General features: G+C 39.5%; 1 protein-coding gene and 1 long non-coding RNA gene across 2 annotated transcripts; one reads left to right on the forward strand and one right to left on the reverse strand.

Moving 5' to 3' along the window:
- Positions 1-2895: 2895 nt before the first annotated feature.
- Positions 2896-14711, reverse strand: LOC112561786 (ceramide glucosyltransferase-like). Its single transcript, XM_025234505.1, has 9 exons — positions 14550-14711; positions 11680-11818; positions 10322-10424; positions 9998-10099; positions 9408-9520; positions 8911-9089; positions 8544-8630; positions 7927-8116; positions 2896-7808 (listed from the first exon to the last, which is right to left on the reverse strand). Exons 1-9 carry the CDS (start codon positions 14645-14647, stop codon positions 7614-7616), a joined length of 1206 nt encoding a protein of 401 aa, XP_025090290.1. The 5' UTR covers positions 14648-14711; the 3' UTR covers positions 2896-7613.
- A 6247-nt stretch (positions 14712-20958) lies between these two features.
- LOC112563374 lies at positions 20959-24078 on the forward strand. Its single transcript, XR_003099016.1, has 3 exons — positions 20959-21152; positions 21412-21572; positions 21983-24078. It is a non-coding gene; the product is annotated as an uncharacterized LOC112563374 (long non-coding RNA).
- The last annotated feature ends 530 nt before the right edge of the window (positions 24079-24608 follow it).

Below are 24608 nucleotides of genomic sequence, written 5' to 3' on the forward strand. Positions count from 1 at the left end.
AGTTTATAACTTAATAATAGTAAATAGCACATTTGTATCGTGCCCTTTTCCAGCATCAGGCAGACTCAAGGCGCTTTACATATAGACATGCAGACATATATTAATTTATAATATAATATTTAAGTAATATAATATTAATTCATATATTAATAGAAGAAGTAAACAAAATGTTATGTTTATTTTCGCGAAAGGCCATTTTAGCTGAAGATGACTAATGGGTAAAATGTAAAATGTTGTCGAAGTGATGTCGATTCATATGTGAGATGGCCTCTTCCCTGGACCTTTATTTGCTGCCTTCAACCATTTCCTACTCCCAGCTTCGCTGCACGCCAGCTACTAGGGAGCAGGAATGAAAACAGTCGGAGTCGAGGGCACGAGACAATTGCACTCTTCCCATAAATACTAGTCTCTGAGTATTATTCAGTTGGTCGTCCTGTTAGCGAGCTAGACACTGTCATCTCTCGACCAACAAGCGATGTACTTAATCATTTTCATCAACTTAAACATGCGATCTACTTCAGTAAGATGCAGCATCCTCAACGAGCGGTCCATTTCCGTAAAATACATTATCATCTTCATCTAAATGATCTGCTTCCGTAGAGTGTATCAATGTCATCTTCAACAAGCGATCTACATCAGTAAAATCATAATCGTCATCGACCTCTTTTTTTTCCCTCTTCTTTTCTCCTTTTGTGGTCTGCTTTTTGAGAGTTCGACCATTTTGGTTTAAGTTTCACCCTCGTCGGTGGACTGTGAGTTTTCATGTTTGTGTACCGAACACCGGCAGCCAACTCAGATATCTTTTACTGCAAGTCTGGGAGCTGTAAGTGGCGATTGCTTCGCATGCATCAAAACTGTTTATAGTCGGAAGTGTGTTGTGGGGGACGGTGGGGGAAGGGAAGATGATGGGAAGGGGCGAGGATGCGAGGACTCCTCCTCCTCACGAGGTCTGTGTACTTCTATCGAAGATGGCGCAGTCTCGAGCGATCCAATAAGTGACACCCCTTCCCTGTTTTAGCGAACTGTTCACTCCATTGTATCTATTCACTGACCGCTTTCCTATCGGCATACGTGCCATTAAAAGTTTCTTAACTAACCTTTCCCCTTGACCCGCAGGGCGTCCCCTTCCCTTCACGCTCAAGAAATGAGATCAAACAACAAACGTGCGTGCGTTGGTCGTTCGCACGAGACTTTGTTGCTGCGTGCTTGGGTTCTGTACCACGACATGATTAGCATACAGAACTACAAGCAATATTGAGACTGACCCCTGGGGAGACGCCCCCTGCCCTCCATCATTTCACCGGCGAGCAGCCACAGTCCGCGGCAGGGTCGTTAGCAAACGTCACGCGCACTTGTTTGTTTGTGCACGTCACCACAGGCGTGACTGGCCTGTAAACACGCCGCTACTAACTGCCCTGACTGCCGACCTGTCATGAATAATTTACTGTTCACTGCCATCCTGACCTCAGTTGCAGCTTTATCAGTTGATTTGTTATCTTTCCCTTCTTCTGTTGATGGCTGTCAGTTTGATGTTGTGAACTACTTTGCTGGAATAAACAAGGAAGAAACTACAGGTTTGTTTACTTTACTGACAAACACCGCTTTGTGTCGCGCCTTGCAGGACACTTGTCACCATTTCACATGACACATTGTTGTTTTACTCAACGTTCATTCGCACATGAACAGCTGCTCACAAGCCTGGCATTAAACACGCGCACTGACACGAGCAAAGTGGAGTTTAACTGTAGGTGTAGGATCCTCGGTCACGTAGCTATCTGACCGAAAAAGATATTATAGCTACTATGACAACAGAGGGACACGCCCGAGAGCCTAGCTGTGACCTACCATAACGAGTGGGAGAGGCTGGAGGCGTAAAAACGAACGGGGAAACCTTTCACCCCTGCTGTCACCCTCGCTAGCCCCCTACTCCCTGGTCCTCCTACACGCACGAGGTGAGTCCCGTGACTTCACGTGATGAGTCGTCCAGGTAGGAGGTGACCCTCGCGACATGACGACAGCCGCTGTGTGACTCACTAGGTGTCCTACTTCACTCCCGACCATCTTTCCGTTTCGCCCCCAACATTCCTACAAACACCCACTTCACCACGCAAACTTTCCAGTCCGTCAGAGCCCAGACCTTCCTGAACTTTCTTACATTCAAGGCCATACTTAGGCCCCTCCCACCCCACCCACCACCCTCGTTACTGACATCCTCAGTATTTCTGCTGCTGGTGTACACTTTTTTTTAATCACCGACGTCTTTGCCTGGAAAGAAAACACCCTTAAAAAAAAAAATAACCCAAGGCAAGACCACGAGCTTATTCTTTTGTGTGAACATAGCTGGATATAGATGGAATGAACATTGTAAGACGACACGCGCGATGTATACACGCGATGAGGCACAGTATATACCTTTACCCGAGTTCGAGTCGGCCCGTGCGTGGGTGGCCGGGTACGTTAGTGTTGTACACAGACCGTTAGATACAGCAAACGGTGGGCGCTGCCTTGCAAATCGTGTCGTCGTTGTTGTGAAGAAAGGCCACCATAGTCCGTGAACTGACAGGACGCGTACACACCCAACCCTTCTAGAACGTTCACTGTTCACTGGTGTCCTCTCTCTTACGTCACCACCCACCGTTGTAAGTGACGGCAGTGGTTGTTGTCGATACAAGTCTTCTTGGCTCATAAAAAAGGGGGAGGGAGAAGTGCAGGGTCAGAGGTATCAATCAACAGGATAGATGTCCTGTCACGGCGCTTTACTTCGTGGAACTTCAGTGTTCGCATTGAGTGATCTGCGTTTGATTGTCTTTGCACCGACAGACACTTTCAAGATGTGCCTACATTTTAAACACAACACACACATCATTCTTTAGAGAAACACAAATGGCAGACAGGTAATGAGCAAGGTCACATTTATTGTTAAAATGTCGAGACAAGAAGACAGTCAACAAGACTACATGGGAAGCAAAACAGCTGTAGCGGGATAACCACCACCTCTTCACGACACGATCCCCGAGTGATTTACAGTGTGGGCTTGTCACTTCGTCTGACAGTTTACACCTGACAGCACCTTGATCTGCACACCACAGTGTAGGGTGCTGAGCACTGTTAACACCAAGGTCGAGCACCAGGTGTGGACAATGCTAGGTCGTCAAACACCGGTCCAAGACAGGTCGTGCCCGGATGGGGAGGGGTGCAATGAAGGTGCGCACGGAGTCCTGTAATCGCTACAACACGTCTGACCACATTTTTAGCAGAGTCGCAATTCGGTGTTGATCCCCTGTGAGATATGGTGCACAGGTTCCTTGTTTATCCGTTACAGCTAGGACACTTCCTCAAAGTTTGAACGTCAACGGATATTGCGTCATGGCAGGAAGCAAGCCAGCGCGGCGTTCAACGATGGCTGCCTTCTCAGCAACATGCCCGTTGAGAGTGAAGGACCTTGGCCCTTCAGTTAGTACAGACTAGCTGGCGCTAAATTAATAAAAGTAAAAGACATGCAAAGTCTGGTGCTGGCACCTCACATCACGCCAGGCATGGCCACGCCCGTTTGTCTAACATTAGCACTGAATAAACTGCCAAGCCCCTTTGGGTAAATAGCGTTCTATCAAGAATTCAACAGATCAGCAAAAATGCTGAGCGGTTACATATCTTTGTTAAAAAAAGGTCTGGAAAGCATACACATTCATATGCATCTTTGCCAAAAAAACTGTATACTTATCAGACAATTTCATAGCTTCATCAATTCATGAGTTCAAACAGTTTGCTCTTGACAGAAACAAATACAATTTAAATTCACTGTAACTGTCAGACACAGATACAACTATTGTCAATGGCACTTCTGTTCCAAGGCCTTAACAAAGCATCTGGAAGAAGGAAGAAGGTTAAGCAACGATTCACTTTTGGAAGCCATATAATGAGTACTGGGGAGTTAAGTTTCACAAATGTTTGTTTACATAAAACAAATTTGCCAGTTTTGATACCACCTCATTTGATGAATGAGAGGGTGGAAGTACCAGGATGTATGGTTGGAGGAGAGCTAAAGAACTGAAGGAAAAACAGCAAAAGCAAAATATGAGCGCATACTTGAGGAGCAGCCACTGAAAGACGGAGAAGAAAACCTCAACTCAATATTCCTGAACTCATCACTGAACACTTTGGAAAAAGAGGATACTGCAGAACTCATCTCAGGTACTGTATGAAGTTGATGAGGTCATACTGGAAACACTGAGGAATGGTTAGAAATGGATGCCCATAGGCAGCTACAATCAGCTTAAAGGGAATGCAAAGGAAATATTCACTATGAAACCAGGAGTGGGTTTCACCGAAAAAGGAAGCGGAAAAAACTCTAATATGTTTACTGCAACATGGTTATCATTACTCAAAGCATGAGATTTGCTTTGGCATCAAACCTTTGCTGCAAACGTTTTAAAACTAAGAATTCATTTACATAAAAAAAATGTTATAATAAAACAAGTCAGAATTAAGCAGTCAACCAGCACTGCAGGTGGTTCAAAATATCAGGAAGATTTCGTTTCTAAAATGTCACAAAATTATGATTTTTTTTTTTTATGTATTTTTTGTTTAAAGATTCTAAAAATTCTTTCAACAAATCTAATGAAGTCATTGTACAGGACAAATTTTCATTACCAAATGCAACAAAAATAAAATGTTATTGAAACTTTCTGAACAACTTGCAATATTAAAACTTGTATCAGATGTTGATGACCTATGACAGTTTACGATGCTGTGACTCAGCAATGCTTTGCTACACTGTACTGTTAATACCAGTCCTCCTGCAAGCTCTATAAGGGAAAGAATATGGGATGCATACACAATGAAAACCACTGACTGTTGTGGTGTTGAATAATAATTCACATTGCACTACTGCATGGTCTCCGCCTGCACATCAGGCATCATCAACGCCGGTTGCCATCGTGTTAACAATGGATGATAAAAAATGTTTCATAAGTGAATGGGATTTATCAAGCTTCCATGGTGGTGGTAGAGAGGGAAGGACAAGAAGAAATCAGGCAAATTTTCAACAATTCAAAAACAAGGTGAATAGTCAAATAAATACTACTTGCTCACAAGGAAATTATCAAAAAAACATGCATGATGAAACAGCTGCAGCCATGTGCACTAGGGAGAGGATGAAAGAGCTGTCAGGAACAGAAGACAGGGAACAGCAAGGATGAACAATTCATGAGATTTTCTTCAGTGAGCACACAGCCAATACTTTGCATTACCCAAAGACTAGAATACATTTTGAAATACACTGAAGTATGCATGGAAATTGTCTAACATCAGGGACTTACAATGTCTCGCTTGTACATAACACACATCAACTCCATACTTGTAAATCTAATCATGCAGCAATAAAAACAGGCTTCCTGCATGCCAGCAAGTGGACAAAAGACCCACAAGGGGGTGGATAGGTGGGTGGTAGCATTAAAGGCGATTAATAGAATAGCATTTTAGAATGGTGTAAGTAATTAATTTAGAAATGTTGGTAAGGACAAAGACTGAAGCAATTATGCATTTGTTGAAAATAATTGCAAAGCCTTTCTGAAGTGTTAGTTGCTTTGAAAGCATTCCCGCAATGGTTCCCATATCTAAATATTCTTTACAGTTGATATTTTTTGTTTAAGGACGTTCTTCTTTTAATCTTTGTTAATGAAAGCATATTCATGGAAACCAAGAATTAAAAATGTAAAATGTTTGGGAAATATTGTAATGCACTGTTTATTATTTACGCAAGGAGACACGTGCTGGCATAAACAGAGATGAAAGTTGCACTCATTCTGTAAGCATGCAAACAAACTAAAGCTTCAGCATGTCAGTCATCCATAGGATTAGAGAGAAAAAAAATACACTATGTTTTGTCACGCACACAAATATCCACGAAAAACACGCACTGCAGACTATGAGACTGACGAGTAAAATATCCCTGATTCTTTTGAAAAACACACACACATAAATTAAAATGCAGCCAATAAACGCTGACTGAATGGCTGCAACACAAAAAATACAAATGTCACTGTACCCTGAATGGTTTTTTTTTCAATATCATAGCTTGGGCCTGTGTGTCAAAACTAAAACCTGTGCTTGTACCATCATTTCAACTAAACTGATGCAAACCTCCTGCACTTCAGAAACATTAACAGTCAGGAAAAAAATGTGCTCACAACAGAACCATATTGTTCTTCTGATTCAGCAGTTTCTCTCTCTCTCAAACATCTGCTTAAAAGAAAAAAAAAAGCAACCTTCATTTTAAAAAACAACTATGTGAATAAACTGAGCAAAATGCCCAGGTCACAGCAAATGATAAATTACCTAAAGTCCACACCATAACAAGTCATACATATCAAGGAAGTTAGGCTTGGCTTCCCACATTCCCTACCATAGTTTCAATTGTTTTTTTCTTTGAAGTCAACATCATAGTGAAAAGGATTAGCAATCAGACACACCTGAGAAGTACCAAATAAACAGAATCCAAAGAAAGCCAAATGACGTGATACTAGCACAGTTTTTCACCGAAATCCCATACACTTAATGGTAAATGTTAAGCAGGAACACCATTACAACCAGTTTATCTATTCCAATATTAACAAAGACATTTTTATAAGATAGTTTAATCAATTACATTTTTTTTTAAACCTCACGTTCTTAAAAATATGTTTGCTTCTACAGCTGATACCTGTTTCCTTTGCGACATTGGACTAAGGTAAGAAGACTGTCACACTTAAACTTTCCATTTTTTAAAGATGCATTTGTGTGCCACACTTTTCTTGTATGCGAACACAGTATTTAGAAACTGACAATAGCTAAACCATAGACAATTCCAACTTTTCTTGTTTTGTTTTTGTTTTGGTGGGTGGGGGGGAAGGGAAAGTCAGGGGGTGGATGCCGGGAAGCACACACACACATGGGACTACGAAAACCATTATGGTCAAGAGCCAGATGTTATTAGGCAATTAGCCTTTACCAAAAATATTTAAAACTTCCATTCTCCTTACCCTAACATCAGTTAAAAGAAAACCTCCATATCTCTTTAATATTGTGATTTATGTGCATATAAATCTTCCAGGCATTTACATAAAACAGAGATAGGTATAAGCTGCATTTTTCATGCACAATTACTAGATTACACCAATTTTAGCTTTTTTTTCAGGATCACGTTAACTACAGCATTTAACCTAATAAAACTTAGAAACTGCTTTTGTATTCATCTAACAGTTAACTGTTTCTTCTGTAAATTTACTGTAATATATTTGACATATTTTTAATCAAAGAGATTGAAAAAACTTACAAAATCCTCCTTTTCTTAATGCCACAAAAAGGAGACCATCACAAGGTAACTAGCACCAACACTTTGACAATCACAACTGACCAAACCACCCCTGATGATTGTAACCAAACACACCCATACAAATCCAGTTTGTTGCAACCAGTTGTCCACGTGAGATTTCACTGCACATCCAAGCAAGCTGTAATGTAGATGTCTGATGATGCACAACCTACTTATTTGTAAAAAATATGCAAATGATCTTAAATGCTCTGGCGCCACTTAGTTTACCCCTGCCACACACACAAAAGAGCCACAAGGTTTGTTATACCACTGAGACTGTCTTTTGTGGTTGTACTTGAGGTTCATCCACCAGTCCACCCCATTTAAGGCGATATTTTTTGCTGCGCCATGTCACAGTCTGGTTTTTATGGCAGTTAAACAAGACATAGGGAGACAGTGTCTCACGTAACAACCAGGCCACAAGGAACTCAAACTTGGAAAAGGGTAAAGGACCTCCCTGCAAATAAATCAATAATCTCAAATTAGGATTGCATACAGACTACAAAACACACACACACAAAAAAAAATAGCTACTAAAAACGAAACCCTTTTTAGTTGTTGCAAATTTTGCTTACCATAACGATCCGAAAGAGGATGTAGTCAAGAAGAAACCAGAGAAGCACATGGAGGAGGAAGTAGCCCATGGCTGAGAAGTCAAATAAATACTGCACAGCCCAGGAGGCAAAGATGCCCATCACCATACACTCTGACAGAGGCTCCAGAATGATAAGGGTTGGCAGCATTGACATACGCAGATAAGCCCACCTGTTAAGAGGGTACAGATTCTTGTACTTTTAAATATTCAAGACAGATATCCCATAATTCTCCAATCCAGAGCCTTATAAATAACTTCTCCCTGCATCCCCAGTTCCTCCTTAGTAACTTACAACCGTGTGAAGATTTAAAGCTTAAATCTACAAGCCTACAATATATTGAATTATGGGCTAAGTTGCATTAAAATCACAAAAATTATAATGTATCTTAACGATAAAAAAAACTGACCACAACAAATTTAAATTGGATGCTGTATCATTATATGGGACAGTTAAAAAGAAACTATCATCCCTAAACTAGCATCAGTGACCTGTAACAATTGTTTCCCCTCTTCCAAAGTTCCAATTAAAAAACAAACAAAAAAACTAAACAAGATTTAAAACTTAAGTGATATTACATCTGCAAATGAACATCTTACCTGACCAGGCGGTCATGAAACTGTCCAATGGAGTACTGCCCACAATTCTGCATGGCTGGTGTTGTACAGAGCCCTACCTTATAGCCTCTGAGAATCAGAAAACAATATTAAATTTGTTTACTCATTCTGTTAGATGTCAGAAAAGTAAATGTTCTAAAATAAAGTGGCACCTTTAAAATGAAACTGATTAAAGAATGAAGTGACATCTTTTGCTGTAAGTACATCCTAGAATAGACCTAGATTATTTAAAAACAAGTAAAAATATTGTCCATGCAACAAAATAATCTTATAAAATATAAAACTTAAAAGAAAAAAAAAAACTATAACAAAAGAAAAAGTTCATTTATGAAAACTAGAAATATCTTACTGTTTGCGAATAGCATCTGCAATAAAGTAATCTTCAGCAAGATATTTGCCATATTCTGCCAGTCCACCTGCTTTGTCTAGGACATCACGCCTCAAAAGACAGGACATGCCAGTGGAACAGTTAACACCCACAGCATTGGCACTTAGGCAATTTCGAGCCTGCATGGTGCCAAAGTATACCTGACAACAAAAGGACAATAACAATAAAAAGCTCAAAAATGGATAATACTTAGTGACAAGCATTCATGTAGCACTGACTTTTACACAAATTTTAGTATCAATTTTTTTAATCACCCAAAAGCTTAACTACTACTTTTAACAAAATCTACAAATGAGAAAATCAATAATATGCCATATTATATAGAAGTTGCAATTTTACTTTACAATCTTTAAAGGAATTAAAAAACCCAATATAAATAATAAAGTTTTATAAAACATTTTATCAAAACTTACTGACAAATAAAATAAAAACACACCCACGGCAGACTTGCACCTCACCTGTTCATACACAGAGGCAAATCCTTTGCGGGTGCATACAAAGGGCATCTGTAGTACCATGCCTGTGCTTGGTGATAATTCTGCCACCATTTCTGTGAGAGTGCCTTCCCCCACTGCCATTGGAAAAGCAACAAAAGTCACACATTAGTATAGTTGAGGAAGATCTGTCCAACCCCACCTCCCCACCAATTCCCTCCCCTGATAATGTAGTTACCTTTAATTCCGATTCCATTAGTATTTTTAAACAAGCTTACTGAAAATGTGGATATTGGGTATACAGGGTAATGCAGATTAATAGATATGGCTAAACAATTTCACCAAGAAACCACAACACAAAAAAATTCACATCTGCATATCTGACATATGAAATAGACAAAAATAGAAAAAGTAAATGAACCTCAAAATTACATACAAATATGAAGCCTAAAGCATAAGATTATAAGAACAATGCTACTTACTAGTATTAAAAATTGGAGTGGTATATATCTTGCTCATTGCCAATGTACAACAGCAAACTCCTAAAACTTCCAAGTTTGCAGCAATTAACTTAATAAATTATTATCACAAACTAGACAATAAACTCCACTTACTCTTGATTCCGCTGTCTGAGATAAGGATGGCATCATATTTTGCTGCCTCATATGGCTTGACCATATTGTTGACTTTGCCATTTGGCCCAACTATTTGAATCCCTGTTTGTAGAAAAACAGCGAAGAAAAAAAAATATTAGTTTCTGTTTCAGGGGTATGAAAAAGGAAGAAAATGAGATACAATAACGTTTTCTTCCCCAAATGAAACTACTGACAACATAAGGGCTTCTTTTGAACATTGTGTTAGACATATGCAACACATGACAAAATGTGACCGAAACCTGAATAAGCTGACAAGACTAGAAGATGTAACAAATGACTCACCAATGAAGAGCTTTGCATCAACTTTGGGGTAGCTCTCTATGAGACTTTTTACTACTAAGATGGCTGGATCATCTTCACTTTGCACACTAAAAAGAATTTCATACTGAAAGACAAAATAGTAAAGACATAAGGTTAGGCTAAAGTGAAGATATCAATATTACTATTATCATCTTAATCTTAGTGCAGGTGTGGTGAAATATTTCCATTAGTCTTTACATTTAAATAATAATATAACTAGACTAGTTCTGCAAAAAATTAATAAAAAGAATTAAAAATATTTGATAAACGTTATTCTGAAATAAGCCATTTAAAGAAATTTTTGATATGCATAATTTCCTAATAAAATTAAAGATATTCCATAGACAAGAATTTAACTCAATGAATAAATAATGGAATTCATTTAATACAGCCAACAGTATGGGAGGGGGGCGGTGAGGGAAAAAAAAACCCCACAACAGTGTGATGCAGTCTGCATATTTTCCCCCATCCTAACATGCAAAGAAATGGTTGCTCTGAAGCAAGTAGCCACTAACTTAAAAAAAAAACAAACAACTTGCTGTTCCTTCTGTTGCTGAAAAATAGGTATCCAGTTACTAACACAAGAAGGAAAAGCTAGAACACTTGTAATAAAATCTTGCTGCCTATTTTAAACTTTACAACATGTTTTTTAGACTACCAAGGGTTTTAATACAAAGGCCTGTCACCAACAACCTGTCTCCATTCTGAAGGTCCTGCACACCTGCACAAGCAGAGCACCTACCACATAACCCAGTGATAATGACAAGAACACCTGTTGGTATTTATTTCTACACATTTGCTGAACAAGGTTTCTGCTTGCAGATTGCAGTCCAATTTTGGGCTCAACAGTTTTTTCGCCAATAAGCTTATTTAATTAGGGCACACTCTTTCTGTAATTCAAGACACAAACCACTTTATATTCTATAGGAAATACAATGTGTTAAGTTCTGACCCCCATCTCTGTAGTTGCCAGAATAAATAAATCAATTAAATAACAAACTGACTTGCCAATTAAGTTATAATCTCTAGTAAAAGACTTAAAAAAAAGAACTCTAGTCTAATGATATTTTCTATATAATGATAATGTTGTGAGTGTATATATAAATATCAATAGCATACTGTGAGAATGTCGAAAAGCATGCTCAAAAAGGTGAAGTTTGTGACATTCTATGATTGATCTATTCAATTAGTAGACACTATGCAATTATCAAATTATAAACACATAAAATGAGAAATACAAGTCTGACTTTAATTAAATATCACCACTTTTAATGTTCTCTGTACACAGTCATGAAATGATAATAATAAAATTTATATAAATAAGAGAAAAAAAATCTTACTTTTGGATAGTTTAATTTAAAAAATGTTTCTAGGTTGCTTTTCAGGTGAGGATCAACACCTGTCAATGGCTTGATGATGGAAACACCAGGAAGTTCTTCATCTGGTGAAAGTTCAATTTTCTTGTACAGGTGTCGAATCCTACAGCAAAAAAAAAAAAAAAGAGAGTTGAAGTTAGGAAATATTCACAGTCCACTTACTGAATAGAAAGCAGAGACTGAAATGTAGCAAAGAATACAAAATACAGAAATGTTTGCACACCATTACCAGAAATTAAAATATATTTCTTCTCACTAGGAAAATAATCAAAAGCATGTTGCTTCATTTCTACACACTGTTCTAATGCATGTTCCTCCCATCCTTTGTGATAGCAGTGACAAACAACCAGCACCCCAAAAGTAAAGATGGAGAGAAGGACAGGAAAAAACTCAACAACTTCTCACCTCACTAAGCATATACCTAAACTGCTCAAGTCTGAGTATTTTGTTTAAGGGCAATCAATAACAAAACAGGATTGCACAGCAGCTGAATGCTTTGTTCTTGCCTACAATCTGCAAGCCAGCATTACCAACAATAGTACAGCTGCTTCTTTATCAATACTAATTTTTATTATCCATAGTACACCACCCCAAAACACCGGCTACAAGCATGTGTCACTTATTACATTTTACTTATACAAACATCTGGTCCTGTGGTAATTAGATCTAACCGGCCAAGTTTCAGATGCAAGTAAACAAAAACATTTGCCTACAATGCCAATTTCAGCAGAGCATAAATATTCTCATAAATTGCGGTCTAGTGGCAGGTATACAATTTGTAAATATTTGATTCATTTTCCCTCTCTCTATAAAGTATAAGCAGTAAAATCTCCTGCCACTGGAGACATTTTCTTTAGAGAGGGTTATATGTCCTAGTGAAAGGAAGAACAGGCTGAAACCAAGTGGGTTAAAGAAGAGGTGATGTGACCTTATCAAAAGAAGTAAAGATTGCCAAGTGAACAAACATGAACTCAGGATAACTAACATTGCATTGATGAACAAATGGAGACTGTACTCAATAAACACACACCAGGAAGTGTTAACGAGGTAGATTTTGATAAAAACTTCCCTGTCAGGTTTGAAGCTATGAGTATCACACTTTTAATATATTAACTTATAAACCAGTTCTTGCAAACTTTTTATAGTCATACTCATAGTGCTGTCTTCAAAAATAAGTTCTTGTTTCCTCCAGACTGGATATATTTAGCTTCAATAAAAATCCATAGTCTAATTACACATCATAAGAAATGGTTCAAATATTTTTCATGTAATTTATTACAAAACAAAACCCACACACTGTCTAAAGGTATTTTTAAAAGTACATTAGACATTTATAAATAAAATATTTATAGAATGAATGAGAGAATGTCACTTTACCATATATACACCTTTATAGAACTGGGCTGAATACAATTATTCGTAAAACCTTTGAGCCTGAATTTTGTCCATTATACTAATGAGCTACTTAACAGATTACACTCTGATTTTCTGCTGTCATTGTCACTCACTGACTCACTATTAGTCGCACCTTACTGCAGTCCATTTACTAGTTTCATGCCTGGTGTTTAGAATTACCTCTCCCTATGCATAATCTGTACTAATGGCTTTACTAATGCACAGCACACAAACACCCTATGACTCATGCTGTTACTGGGTCGGGTCAGTCAAGTAGCAGCATATTGGAAGCAAAGATTATCATTACTGTCAGTCTTGGTAGTCCTTCTACCTGCCAGCCTGCTAGTGTAGTGCTGGAGTGATCCTGTTGCTTGACCTTTTCCCACCATACTACCAAAAAACTTTTAATTTGGCTGTTTGTAAGCATGATAGTAGGACAACTGTTGTAGCACACACAGTACTAATACTAGCAGAGGCTGTTAGATAGACTTCTAGCTAGGCTGTATGTCCTTTCAAACTTTTTTCTTTCAAAAGGTATTATCTCTCTCACACACTGATAATTTCAAGAAAATTGGATAGTCTACTGAATTAAACACATTTCAGTACTAAAAAATAATAAAATTTTTAATGTAGTGAGATTCAGTTATTACTATATTATTTTTGCCTGCTGAACTAGCTACAGACTGAAATTCTCCCCCTACCTCTAGCTCTTTTAGAATTAGCTAATGGCAATGCTGTACCTTCTCTGGATGCACATTGGCACTAAAACTGATTAAATTGTGGTTAATTCCTAGTGTCTAAAGGGGAAAAGAGTCCCAGTCTTAACCCTTTCAAATATCTGGCTGTTTTCTACGTTACTAAGTTTGAAAATTTCACACATGCCATTTTCCCGAAATAAAACTTGTCAAGTCACAGAAAGTCTAAAAGAAATTTCCACTGATTCATGCATTCAATATTCACAGTAACCGTTCGGATCGCGAGCTCTTCTCAGATGTTTCAGCCACCCAGATATTTGTAGTTGTTTCTTTCGTTCTGTAAATATTCTTGAATGGTGACAAAAATTCCAGAGATGCTTACTAGGAGGACGGGAATGCTGCTATGAGGATGGGGAGCAGCTTCAATGAATGCTCAGCCTCGACTTGGAACCGGCGAACACTGATGGCTGCCTTCATTATCTTCATTGTATCGCTTGCATATTTCTACAAACTCCTTTTTAAACACACATTCTACTGGGATGTAGATTAAAAAAACAAAAGAGAGGAGACTATCAGCTCATGTCTCATGTACTAATTACCAAATAAGCAAAAGCGGGAGAATCCTGCTTGAGGCTCTGCGAAGTTGTCTCCGCCATCATAACGATGCAGCGTGTGGGGAGTTCACAGGGGCGTGATCAGCTCTTGTTTCTAGCAGCACACTAATAGTGGAGAAATAGTACTTACCCAAATGAGAGAGCTAAGGCATGAATAAACCAGTCGAACAATGATCCACAGAATATGATCACAGCTAGAACAGTAGCAGCTATTTCCACAAAAGACATATCGACATGATGAAGCGAATGGTCTGCTGTCTCTCTCTACACACTGGCACAGCGTAGTGCACACGCCACGGGAAGGAGGCGGCGCCACAGCGAGGCTCCAGCTACGGAAGCCCGGCTTGCCATAACTCGCAATTTACTGCGCTTTTCGTTTCTTGTTATTTTTATTTATTTATTATTTTTGTTTTGAAGTTAAACTTGACCTCTCTGTGCTAAAAAGATAAAAGGTACAGAAATAAGACGCAAAAGTAATCAGAAGAAATTTAAAAAGTCTTATATTGTAAATGTCAAATTGTGTTCCAAGTTTAGTTTCATATAATAGTCACCTATATATTTATTTCATTTATCATTAGAGGTCTGCGAAGAGAGTGCGATCTATCTTGGTCATGATGCTGCACGTGATAAGTTCCCATTATTGTTATTATATAACAATTAACACGTCATAACTAACAAAATGCTTATAAATGTCTATGCCAAAAAATGTGACTTTTAAATAAATCAGTGAAGCTTGCAACTACTGTGTTCTGTGAAACATGTAATATGCCCGTAGGCTTTGACTATTATAAATGTATTAATACTTTGCATATATCTGCCTTAAACACATTCGTTCTGCATCTGTAGAGCGCTGATTTGAATTATATATATATGTATAAATTCAACAACAGTCTGTATCGCATTTAGAGGCTCTTTCTGTATGTGCACTTGCAAAAATAAAAACAGATTTTATGCAATTGCTTCGCCAGCACGACGATTTGTTATTTAAATGCCTTGATTCATTGCTTTAAGTTCTACTCTTGTACCTAATTATCTTTATGTTGTTCAGTGTGCCTATAGTACCTCACAGTTCACTGTTATCTTTCATTTATCATGACTGGTCTGCGCAGAGAGTGTGATTTTTTTTTGGTATTAATAATACTATTATTATTCAAATAAAAGAGTTAATGTATTCTGATACTTCGAAAGGATCAAAGGGATGTACTTGCTATGTACTATATTTCAGACGATTATTTTAGAGATTACTATTTGAACAACGTTTGATTCAATGCTAGCTCATGCAGACTGCTGACAGAGAGGACAGAAAGACACAAAAGAAAGAAGTTGGAGGTGTGTGACTGACATTCAGTGTCAAGGTGTGAACCCTGCGTACTTGCCAATCCCACTGACACAAGTTTTCGATCATTTTGTTAAGGCTTTATTTACGCTCTAGAGGCTCCATTGTTCCTGGTTGCTTTGTTGTGTGTTACCACGGCGTCGCCCCTAGTCCTGTTGACAGGCCCTGTGGCTGTATATGAGTCCACGCGCAGGATATTTTCACGGATCAGCGGATCATAAAGCACCGCCGAGAAACTATGACGTCACCAACTATTTTTAGAGCCTACCTTCACCTCAAAAATTAATCGCCGCGCGGTGAATGCGAAGTATATTTCCGCTGGTTTTACATTCTTGTAATTACTACGATGCGTGTTGTTTTAATTAACTGCTTTCGATCTTACTCTCCTAATTCGCAGAAAGCGCGAGAAAGAGTGTGGTGGCGGCCTCACAGTCTTTAGATAAAGATGGTCTGAGGATAAAGTCAGGCGCGCATCACTCTCGCGTCTCGCCGCCACACTTCCCGCCTCCACATTGAAGAGTTCAGACAGTGGCAGGCCGTGGAAATGTCTGGCACCAGACAGTCGCGGGTCAGTGTCGGGGCTCTGTGCGAGCAAACATATGGTCACTGTAGCTGATGATGTGCAGTTTATGGCAGTGCCACTGCCAGACGAGCGGCGCCGGGGGAAGCAGTGCGAGTGTCTGTGTCCATCTGCCTTTCCACAGGTCAGGGTCGAGAAAGCTATAACTAAGTGCAGGTGGTATTAATCTCTCTCTCCGTGTGTGTGTGTGGAACATTGAGGGGTGGTAAGCCCATTGCACTTCACAACTCAGTATCTTTCTCGAGCTTTCGAGTTAAAAAAAAATTGCTGGCAAATAAATGACTGAATAAATGCATACAGCGCGAAGGAATTTTCAAGCGTGTGTAAATGAAGCCAAAGGCACAGAGCACAGAACAAAAACTTCAAGTACAACTGAACCCACGACACCATTTTTTAAAAACTTATTATTCCTATACATACAAGTGAGAGTGCCAACAGCTAACTGGTATCATGTGTGTGTGTGTGCACTGTTATTAGACTTTGGAAACTTGATACATAGCTGTGTGAAATACAGAGATTGACAACTCTTATGAAGGTACACCTAAGCTCTCCCTCTGGGTAAAAAATACTGAATCAATATTGCAGTTTGAGTATTCTGGTTTACTTCTTTCTTGACGACTTGAAATATATTATACCAGATCAGCCACGGGCATAGTAACAATTCCTGTTGTTTTTTTTTTTTTTAATAAATGGAAAGCCCAGAGGTAAAATTAAGTCGTGGTCTTTTCTTCAAAAGACTTAGATGTCGTCCTCAGTGTCATTGCTAACAGTGCTATTCGTGTCGACTGAGTCCCATGGGATCCACTTTTGTTACCCTGTCGCCATAACTTCACAAGGTGCCTGGTGCTCATTAAAATGAGTTCTATTTGCCCGGGTCATTCATGCTAACTGAATCTCGCCAGACCTGATTATATTCTCACCTACACCAGATCGTGACAACAAGGACCGTGAGTCATTTAAAAGAAGCAGAAAATAAGTTGTTGGTGCCTATGCTGAGTTGCTATTTACACAACACATACAAGGCATTTTCAGGTTCTCGTCTTTCCACTCTCTGAATGCAGTGCATGTCATGCCAAGTTTCGACCTGTCTGCACCGACACCACACCCAGTCAATCAAATGCCTTGGACACCTTAAATAAAATAAACATCTTGATCTCAATTCGTTTAGCATTCAGACATCCAGAAATTTTCATTAACAGAAATTTTCTTTCCTCAGTGTCAGATTATTTTATATAGTTTGTGAGACTGACATGGCGAGAGAGGTGGGGTGGGGTTGTGAATGGAAATGATTGATTTTGCGGGTGGATTCAGGTGCTTGTAATCTTATCTGAAGGAGTCAGCACTAAGTTTAGCTTAAAGGTAAGTAAGGTCCGTCTGGTCACTACGACATTACGAGATGATAAACTGAACTTGGGTCACCTTTCTACAAGTCTAAAAACAGCCAGACAGAGCTGACACCTGAAGTCGCCAGTAAGTCGCTGGAAAAGAATATAATGCTTCTTTGTACTTAGGTCAACAGAAGAAAGAAATGTACTAAAAATATCTCTATATTTCTGTATCTATATTGATAAATATATGAATACATATAGAGATTTTTTTATATAGAATAGAAAATAATATAGAGCATGTAATATAGAACTTATGTATATATAGTCCGAGTGATGTCACTTCGCATTACTGGGTGGGGAGGGGGACTATACCGATTTCTTCGGATTCTCTTCTTGTACTAAGTTAATGTTTATTTTGGAGTGAAATGGAAGTGTCGTGATTTGATGCACCATAACTATTCACCATTCGCTTTTATCTCATTTACACATACGAGAATGTACATGCGTGAACACTCACACACACACTCACACGATGAGAACCAGTGTGTAACCTGTCCTTATCACCAAGTACGAGAGGGTGGCGCCCACAGACAGCAGGAAGCATATCACTGGGATCAGGAAGTCCTCCCCGACAGTCCTACTTAGATATTCACTGTCCCACCTTCATTTCACACACTGCTAATTATAGGTTGGGCTGTTACTGGCAATGCTGCCGGGTATTTAGTACTCGATATTGGACGAGAGAGTTTATATATTCACCCTGTGAGGTGTTGGGAAAAACTGACATTGGGCAAGTGTTTTTATTCGTGTGTGTGTGTGTTGTTGTTTGTTTTTTTGTAGCAGAAGAGACTATTAAGTTTAACTGCATTCGGGTGTTTAAAATAAAATTTATGAATTTATATTTTTTTCATTTAGGTTTAACCTTTACTTACATTTAGTTCAATGTCGTTGTAATCTTCGGATATTGCAAAATCGTTCAGTGAGGACTGAGGTTGTAAATTAAACATTTGTTGCAATTTGTTGTAAGATAACAGAACAATAGAATTTCACAACCGCTTACAGGGACCTCGCCCTATCAGTCAGATATCAGCGTTCATAATTTCCGTTTGGTGCATCAGTTTCGGTAATTTTACAACAATTTTTGGTATCAAGTTTCTGTAGCACCGAGTGATACACTTTTATCCAGTTTAGCTGCTACATAACATGGTTAATAAATGTGTAAAGCGTTCTGATTGGTTCTTATTGGTTTACATTTCCAGTTTACCAGTTTAAAACAAACCCAACAATCCGGCAAACAATTGTTCAACTCGTTCTAGTTGGCTCATTTTATTGGCAACTTGATTTTGAAGTGAAAATAATTGAATTTCTTTACACGGCTGCCCCCTCCGTGTCCCTTCCCCTGGTCCCTACATCCCTCAGAGTGCAGTCGTGTCCGGTCCACTGGCTGTTCAGTGAGTTCATCTCATTCATCAGTGTGTTCAGTGTTGGGGAAGGCATGAACACTTCACACGAGTGTTGCTTGACTCTCGTAAACTGTTTTGTGTGTAAAATATGTTTGCTTCTTTTTCTGTTGCCTTCTTTCTCTGCCCGACCTGGCTGCCATGATATTTTATTTCGGTTTCGTGACCGAGAGAATAACTGGACTCACGTGTGTCCCAGGGACTGCTGGGCTGTGTAGATGACATGTAATACAGACTTCCCTGCCTCAGATTATTTCTATTTCCTCACATGACCCCACACAACCTCGCTCTTTTCTTCTTCTCCCCAGTTCATTATTTTCCTGCCAGTTCCATAGGAACTTCAATAGCTACACTCTCATCAAACAGCGAGCAAACCCACAGGGGAATAATGTATGAAATGGAGTGGTCATCGAAAGACGAGGCTTTTACCCATAATCCTCGATCAATGATGAAAATGCGAAAGGTATAAACCGCGTTGTGCTCAGTCGGAGAACTCTGGAACCGCGATTTCAGGGCTTTCAACCAAATAACCCACATAAAGTTTTTTTTTTTTTTTTTTTTTTTTTTTGTCGGGTTTGATACACGCCAGGACCCTGAAGTCCCTGAGGGTTCAGGGAAAACGCCCACAAAAAGCCTCATAGGGGTGGAGTGAGCGGAAGTGACGCTCGTGATTATCTGACGAATCTCCGTCTCGAGGGTTGAACGAACTCTGTCTCACCCAGACGACACAAAGACAGCAAGGGACAGCAATTCATCACACCACTGTGTTACCATGACGATGCTATTGTTGGAATCTTGGAATATTTCTAACGGTTCGTTGCCTAGTTATTTCCATCTCAGCTTAGATCTCACGTCACCTCCATTTTATCAAACCGAGTTTTTTGGGGGGGAGTAGGGTGAGGGGGTAAAAAGGAAGGACGGGTAAAAACCCTGATCAATATTTATCTCCCTTTATCTTCATTCCTCCCCCGTCTTTTTTTACAATTATCGTTCATTACTGAGCACGTCTCCATTTTGTGTTGCTCTCTTCTTCCTTACAAGGTTGCACGAACGAGAGTTTTTTTTCTCCCCCCATTCGTGGAATGGAGTCCAGTTTAGGAGGTGCACAGAAATCCTCCTCAACGACGTCAATGGATAATTTGTGTCCGTCGACGATAAATGACTGTGGTGCAGCGGTTATTTGGCTTTGTCGTAATAAAAAATATCTTAAACAGCGATGCAGATGGGCAAAGTATGGCGATAAAGTCTGACACGACAAGACGCAGCGATGCAGTCACACGCAATACGAAAGGACGATACAAAACGACACGATTCGATACTACGATACAAATCGACACGACAATTTCTACCGGCATTTAAATCAGATATTTTGGTGAGCAGGACTGCTAACATGACATTTAGTGATATCAGGACCTTTTCACAGCATATATGTCCTACTGGAAACCCAAACGACAATGAAGAGAAGAGAGGAGGCCATTGCGACTTCCAATCCACTTGGCGAGGTCCAACACACACACGACAGTTGCAGGTTATCAGCGTAGTCTTGACTCGTTTGGTGAACTTGACCAACATGTCATTTGTCCTCACACACTGACATTATCGATACGTGGCTAAGGTTTTCACTGATCCCATTTTCTGTCTCCATACGCAGATAACACAAGATGTCTGACCTCAGTGTCCTGACCTATGTCACCCTTGACCCCCACTCTTTGTCTCACGGACAGTTATCACGCGCTGTGGTGTAAGCAGTGTATAAGTTCATATCATGGTGACAGAACATCGCTCTGTAATATTGGGAACATTTTGCAAATTTTAAATATTTTATTTCAGAAATGCACCTTGACTTCCCCGATGGCCGCAGTCAGTTCTGCCATTAGGAAGATTAGCCAGCTGCCACAGCAATATTAGCCAGTCATATCATTTGCAATATGATCCATTGTTGCCATAGCAACATTAGCCAGTGCTAACGACACACTGCCCTATCAGCGAGCCTACGTTGGTGACCTCATGACCCCGTTATACAACCCAGGTAACAGACACCAATAAGAGTTTGTCAACATGGCTCATTCTGAAATAGTTGAGACTAAGTCTCTCTGAAACGATTCTTGTAGCTGCTCAATAAAACAAACCTCATGGCAGAGAACCATTTTGAAAGCGGTCATCTCCTTCCCTGTGGAGTGTCTATAAAATGTAAATAAAATTTAAAAATAACTCGGGGTGGGTCTGTCGGTCTCTCGGATTGCGAGCTGATGTTTCCAGTAACGGAGTAATGCACTTCTTATGTGCAGGTGACTGTCCCACACCCAGGTCTCATGTTGCTGTCAATCACAGTTTAATCACAGTCTGATGTAGACACAAGCCACAGTTATTCTGCTACTCAGGAACTCAGGCATGTGTACACTCCGCCATCTTGTCAAGAGGAATGGCGTTAGAATGTTCGACATGTTAGGTAAGCAGGATGGAGTGTGTGTGTGTGGGGGGAGATATAGTACAAAAAGACAGACAGGATTGATAAGAGGAAGAAAGAAAGAGAGACAGAGAATGAGAGAGAGAGAGAAAAAGTTCATTTGACAAAATACACAGACATTTATGTGGGTATGTGTGTGAAAGACAGAGAGAGAGAGACCTACCGATGAGCAGAGACCACAGACCAGCGCCGGGGATAGAGGGAGGAGCACAGACAGATTGAGACCAGATGTACAATGGCATCAAAGCAGTGGTTGTCGACGTTTTTGTGATGGTGATGAAAGAAAAAGAGAGGAGTTGGCCAATATATAATTTTCCTCCCTCCGTCCAGATACCCTAATTTCTGAGCTAATCACCTGAAATGTCCGTAATTTGTTGTTTTTTTTAAATCAGACTGTGGAAAGGAGGCAGCTGCGAGGGTTTGAGAGCAGCGTGACCCGAGTGTCTACCCAGCTTCCTGGCGTCATGACCTCTGCAGGTCCCTCCCCGTGCAGCTCGTGATGAGGGCGCCATCGCCGGTCTCCTCACGTTTATCACAGTTGTGCCAGCACCAGGCACTCAAATGTCAGGGCACAGAAGCGATGGTCTTCAAATGTCATGACAACTAGAGTTGGACCTTCACATGTGATTGGCATTGTTTGTGTCAGGAACCTCCGGCCTATGATTTGTACTCTTCCTGTCGTTCATTCCGACGGTACACGCGCGCGTACACGCACACAAAAGATGCTGACACTATGATCTTTGAATACTTGAAATATCTGGGAAATTGATCTCTTCTTTTGTAAGGCTTCTGAAAGAATATGTTTTGTTGTTACAAATAAAAACAAAGCCTCGTGTATCAGCCCTGGGCACAATGGCAGGCAGGTGCCACTTGCAGGCGGAGAAGAAACACAGATTCTCTGACCTGACTACAAAGAGACAGAGAGAGAGAGAGCTGAAAGTTTTTATTGTTGGTTTACAGGGGACAAAGCAAGGCACTGGCACAACTGCCAGCCAAAAACATTCAAAATAGAAACAACCAATCAAATCAGTCAACGTTTTTTTGTTTCTTTATAAGAAATCAAACAGCATCCTGGCTGTGGGCATCTGTGTTGTTTTGTGTCATTTCTAGGCAGCTTATTTTTAAAACTTATTTTGAGTTACAGAAATACTGTAAAGAACACTGAGAATAATGTAGCAACACTATCCAGGAGGAGCTAGACATTTGCATTACCAGGACAGTTACCTCCAAAAGAAAAAAAGAGTAATTGAAATAACAGTTGGTCACAGTGTTTATACTCAACAAAGAAATAACTTGCAAGCTGTACTAAATATCAGAAGATACAACACACACACACACACACACACACCATCTGGGAGGTAAACAGATGCTAGGTCAGCATAAGTAATTAGTATTTTAGAATTGAGATGCAAGGGGTTTGAAAGCACCCTCTGTATGAAGACAAAAGCTCAAATCATTCCGTGCACATGTAAGTATATTAACATATGTAAGGACCTTTCAACACAACACACGATCTGTCAGTATTTTTGGAAACTATTCTTACAACAATAAACGAATGAACAGTTAAAATCGTTTACCATCCCACCCCAGGGCAGGCCCCTAGGGATGCTGATCACATTCAGGAAAATATTTCCCTACAAATCGAACAGTTGCTTTTAATTAAAAGTTTATTTACATTTGCTGAAGTAATGAGCAAGGCTCTAGGCTATAACATTTATGCAAAAATCAAAACAAATATTTCTTAATGGCTTAACATGAAAATTCGGGATTCGACTTTCAGTAGAATTGTCCAGCAATGTTAACAGCACGATACTATTTCATGAGAATTATTTGTAAACTGTTTTTGATGAAATTTATATTGTGTATAATGTCAGTTTATATGATAACTTAACTTCTTATGCATTCACGAAGACCTTTCCACTTTTGTTCATGGGGCAAAGATTTTTAAATGTCACACCCGGTTGTTAAATATAAACTAAATGATAGTTTATATGAATATTTTATTGTCGAAACCGTTGAACAGTTCACTAGCCGCTTATATCACGAATTTCGCTTCGTTTTCGCCCACCTTTGTCATGAACCAACAATTAAATATATCTTCACTCCGCTCTTCCCTTCTTCTGTAACAGAACCGAGGACTTGAGTGCTCTGGTGTAATGTGAGTCGACTGTTTACAGCTTGAGTGGGGGACACATGGGTGGTGTCTCTTAAAATAAAATATGGAATTGTGGCTCTTATTGCTCCATGCCACCTTCACTAGATGAACATTTTCTTTTCAACCGAGCCCTGTCACCCACCTATAAACTCTGTACTCGCCTCACACTGAATGAATAAAATGTCTCTTCTTAACTTTTTTAAAATTAGACAGCAGAATTACATTATTCTTTTGTTATTCACATACGATTTTTTTAACCGGTTTGCACTCTTTGTACTTTGTATTCTTCACAATACAGTTGTTGCTATAAATATTATTGTTAATTCAAACATTCCTTCCCTCCTAAAAAAATAATAAATAAAATATGACAGAATATTTTTCCCCTTTGTTTTTTATTTAATGTTATTGAATTTCTTGATCGAGCTCCGATCGTGAAAATGTATCTGGTGGCCTGTTTGGGTCTCTTTAATTGACTTGAGTGTCAACTTTTGCAAGGTCATCGCCCAGCGGATAATATGTGAATGTTTGTAGGGTGTTGCTCTCCAAAAGATCAGGTGTTTGTGGTCAGTGAGGAGCACTAACCCCGACCATCCAGGTACAGGTGCAGGGATAGTTTGAGAACAGCTCATAAAATTGCCAGACACTCGCCCTCAACAGTTGTGTAGTGCGGTTCCCTGCCCAGCAGCTTCTTGCTGATGTACATGACTGGCAGCAGCTCCTTGTCATGCAGGAGGGTCGTCCTCACACAAAGTTCATGGAGTCCGGTAGGAGCAAAATGGAATGTGTTTGAATTTTCTCTAGGGCTGGGTGGCACGTGTTCCTTCAAAGAATGGAACCTGATAGGCCTTTGGCAGCTTGGAAAG

The sequence above is a fragment of the Pomacea canaliculata genome, linkage group LG4 (assembly GCF_003073045.1).
Source record: "Pomacea canaliculata isolate SZHN2017 linkage group LG4, ASM307304v1, whole genome shotgun sequence".
Classification (NCBI taxonomy): Eukaryota; Metazoa; Mollusca; class Gastropoda; order Architaenioglossa; family Ampullariidae; genus Pomacea; species Pomacea canaliculata.

Coding starts and splice junctions, on each gene's coding strand:
- LOC112561786 (XM_025234505.1), bottom strand. CDS start 14,647: ATGTCTTTTGTGGAAATAGCTGCTACTGTTCTAGCTGTGATCATATTC. Junction 9,521..9,997: donor CTCAGACAGCGGAATCAAGA/GTAAGTGGAGTT, acceptor TTCCAATGGCAG/TGGGGGAAGGCACTCTCACA. Junction 8,631..8,910: donor GCAGATGCTATTCGCAAACA/GTAAGATATTTC, acceptor TCTGATTCTCAG/AGGCTATAAGGTAGGGCTCT.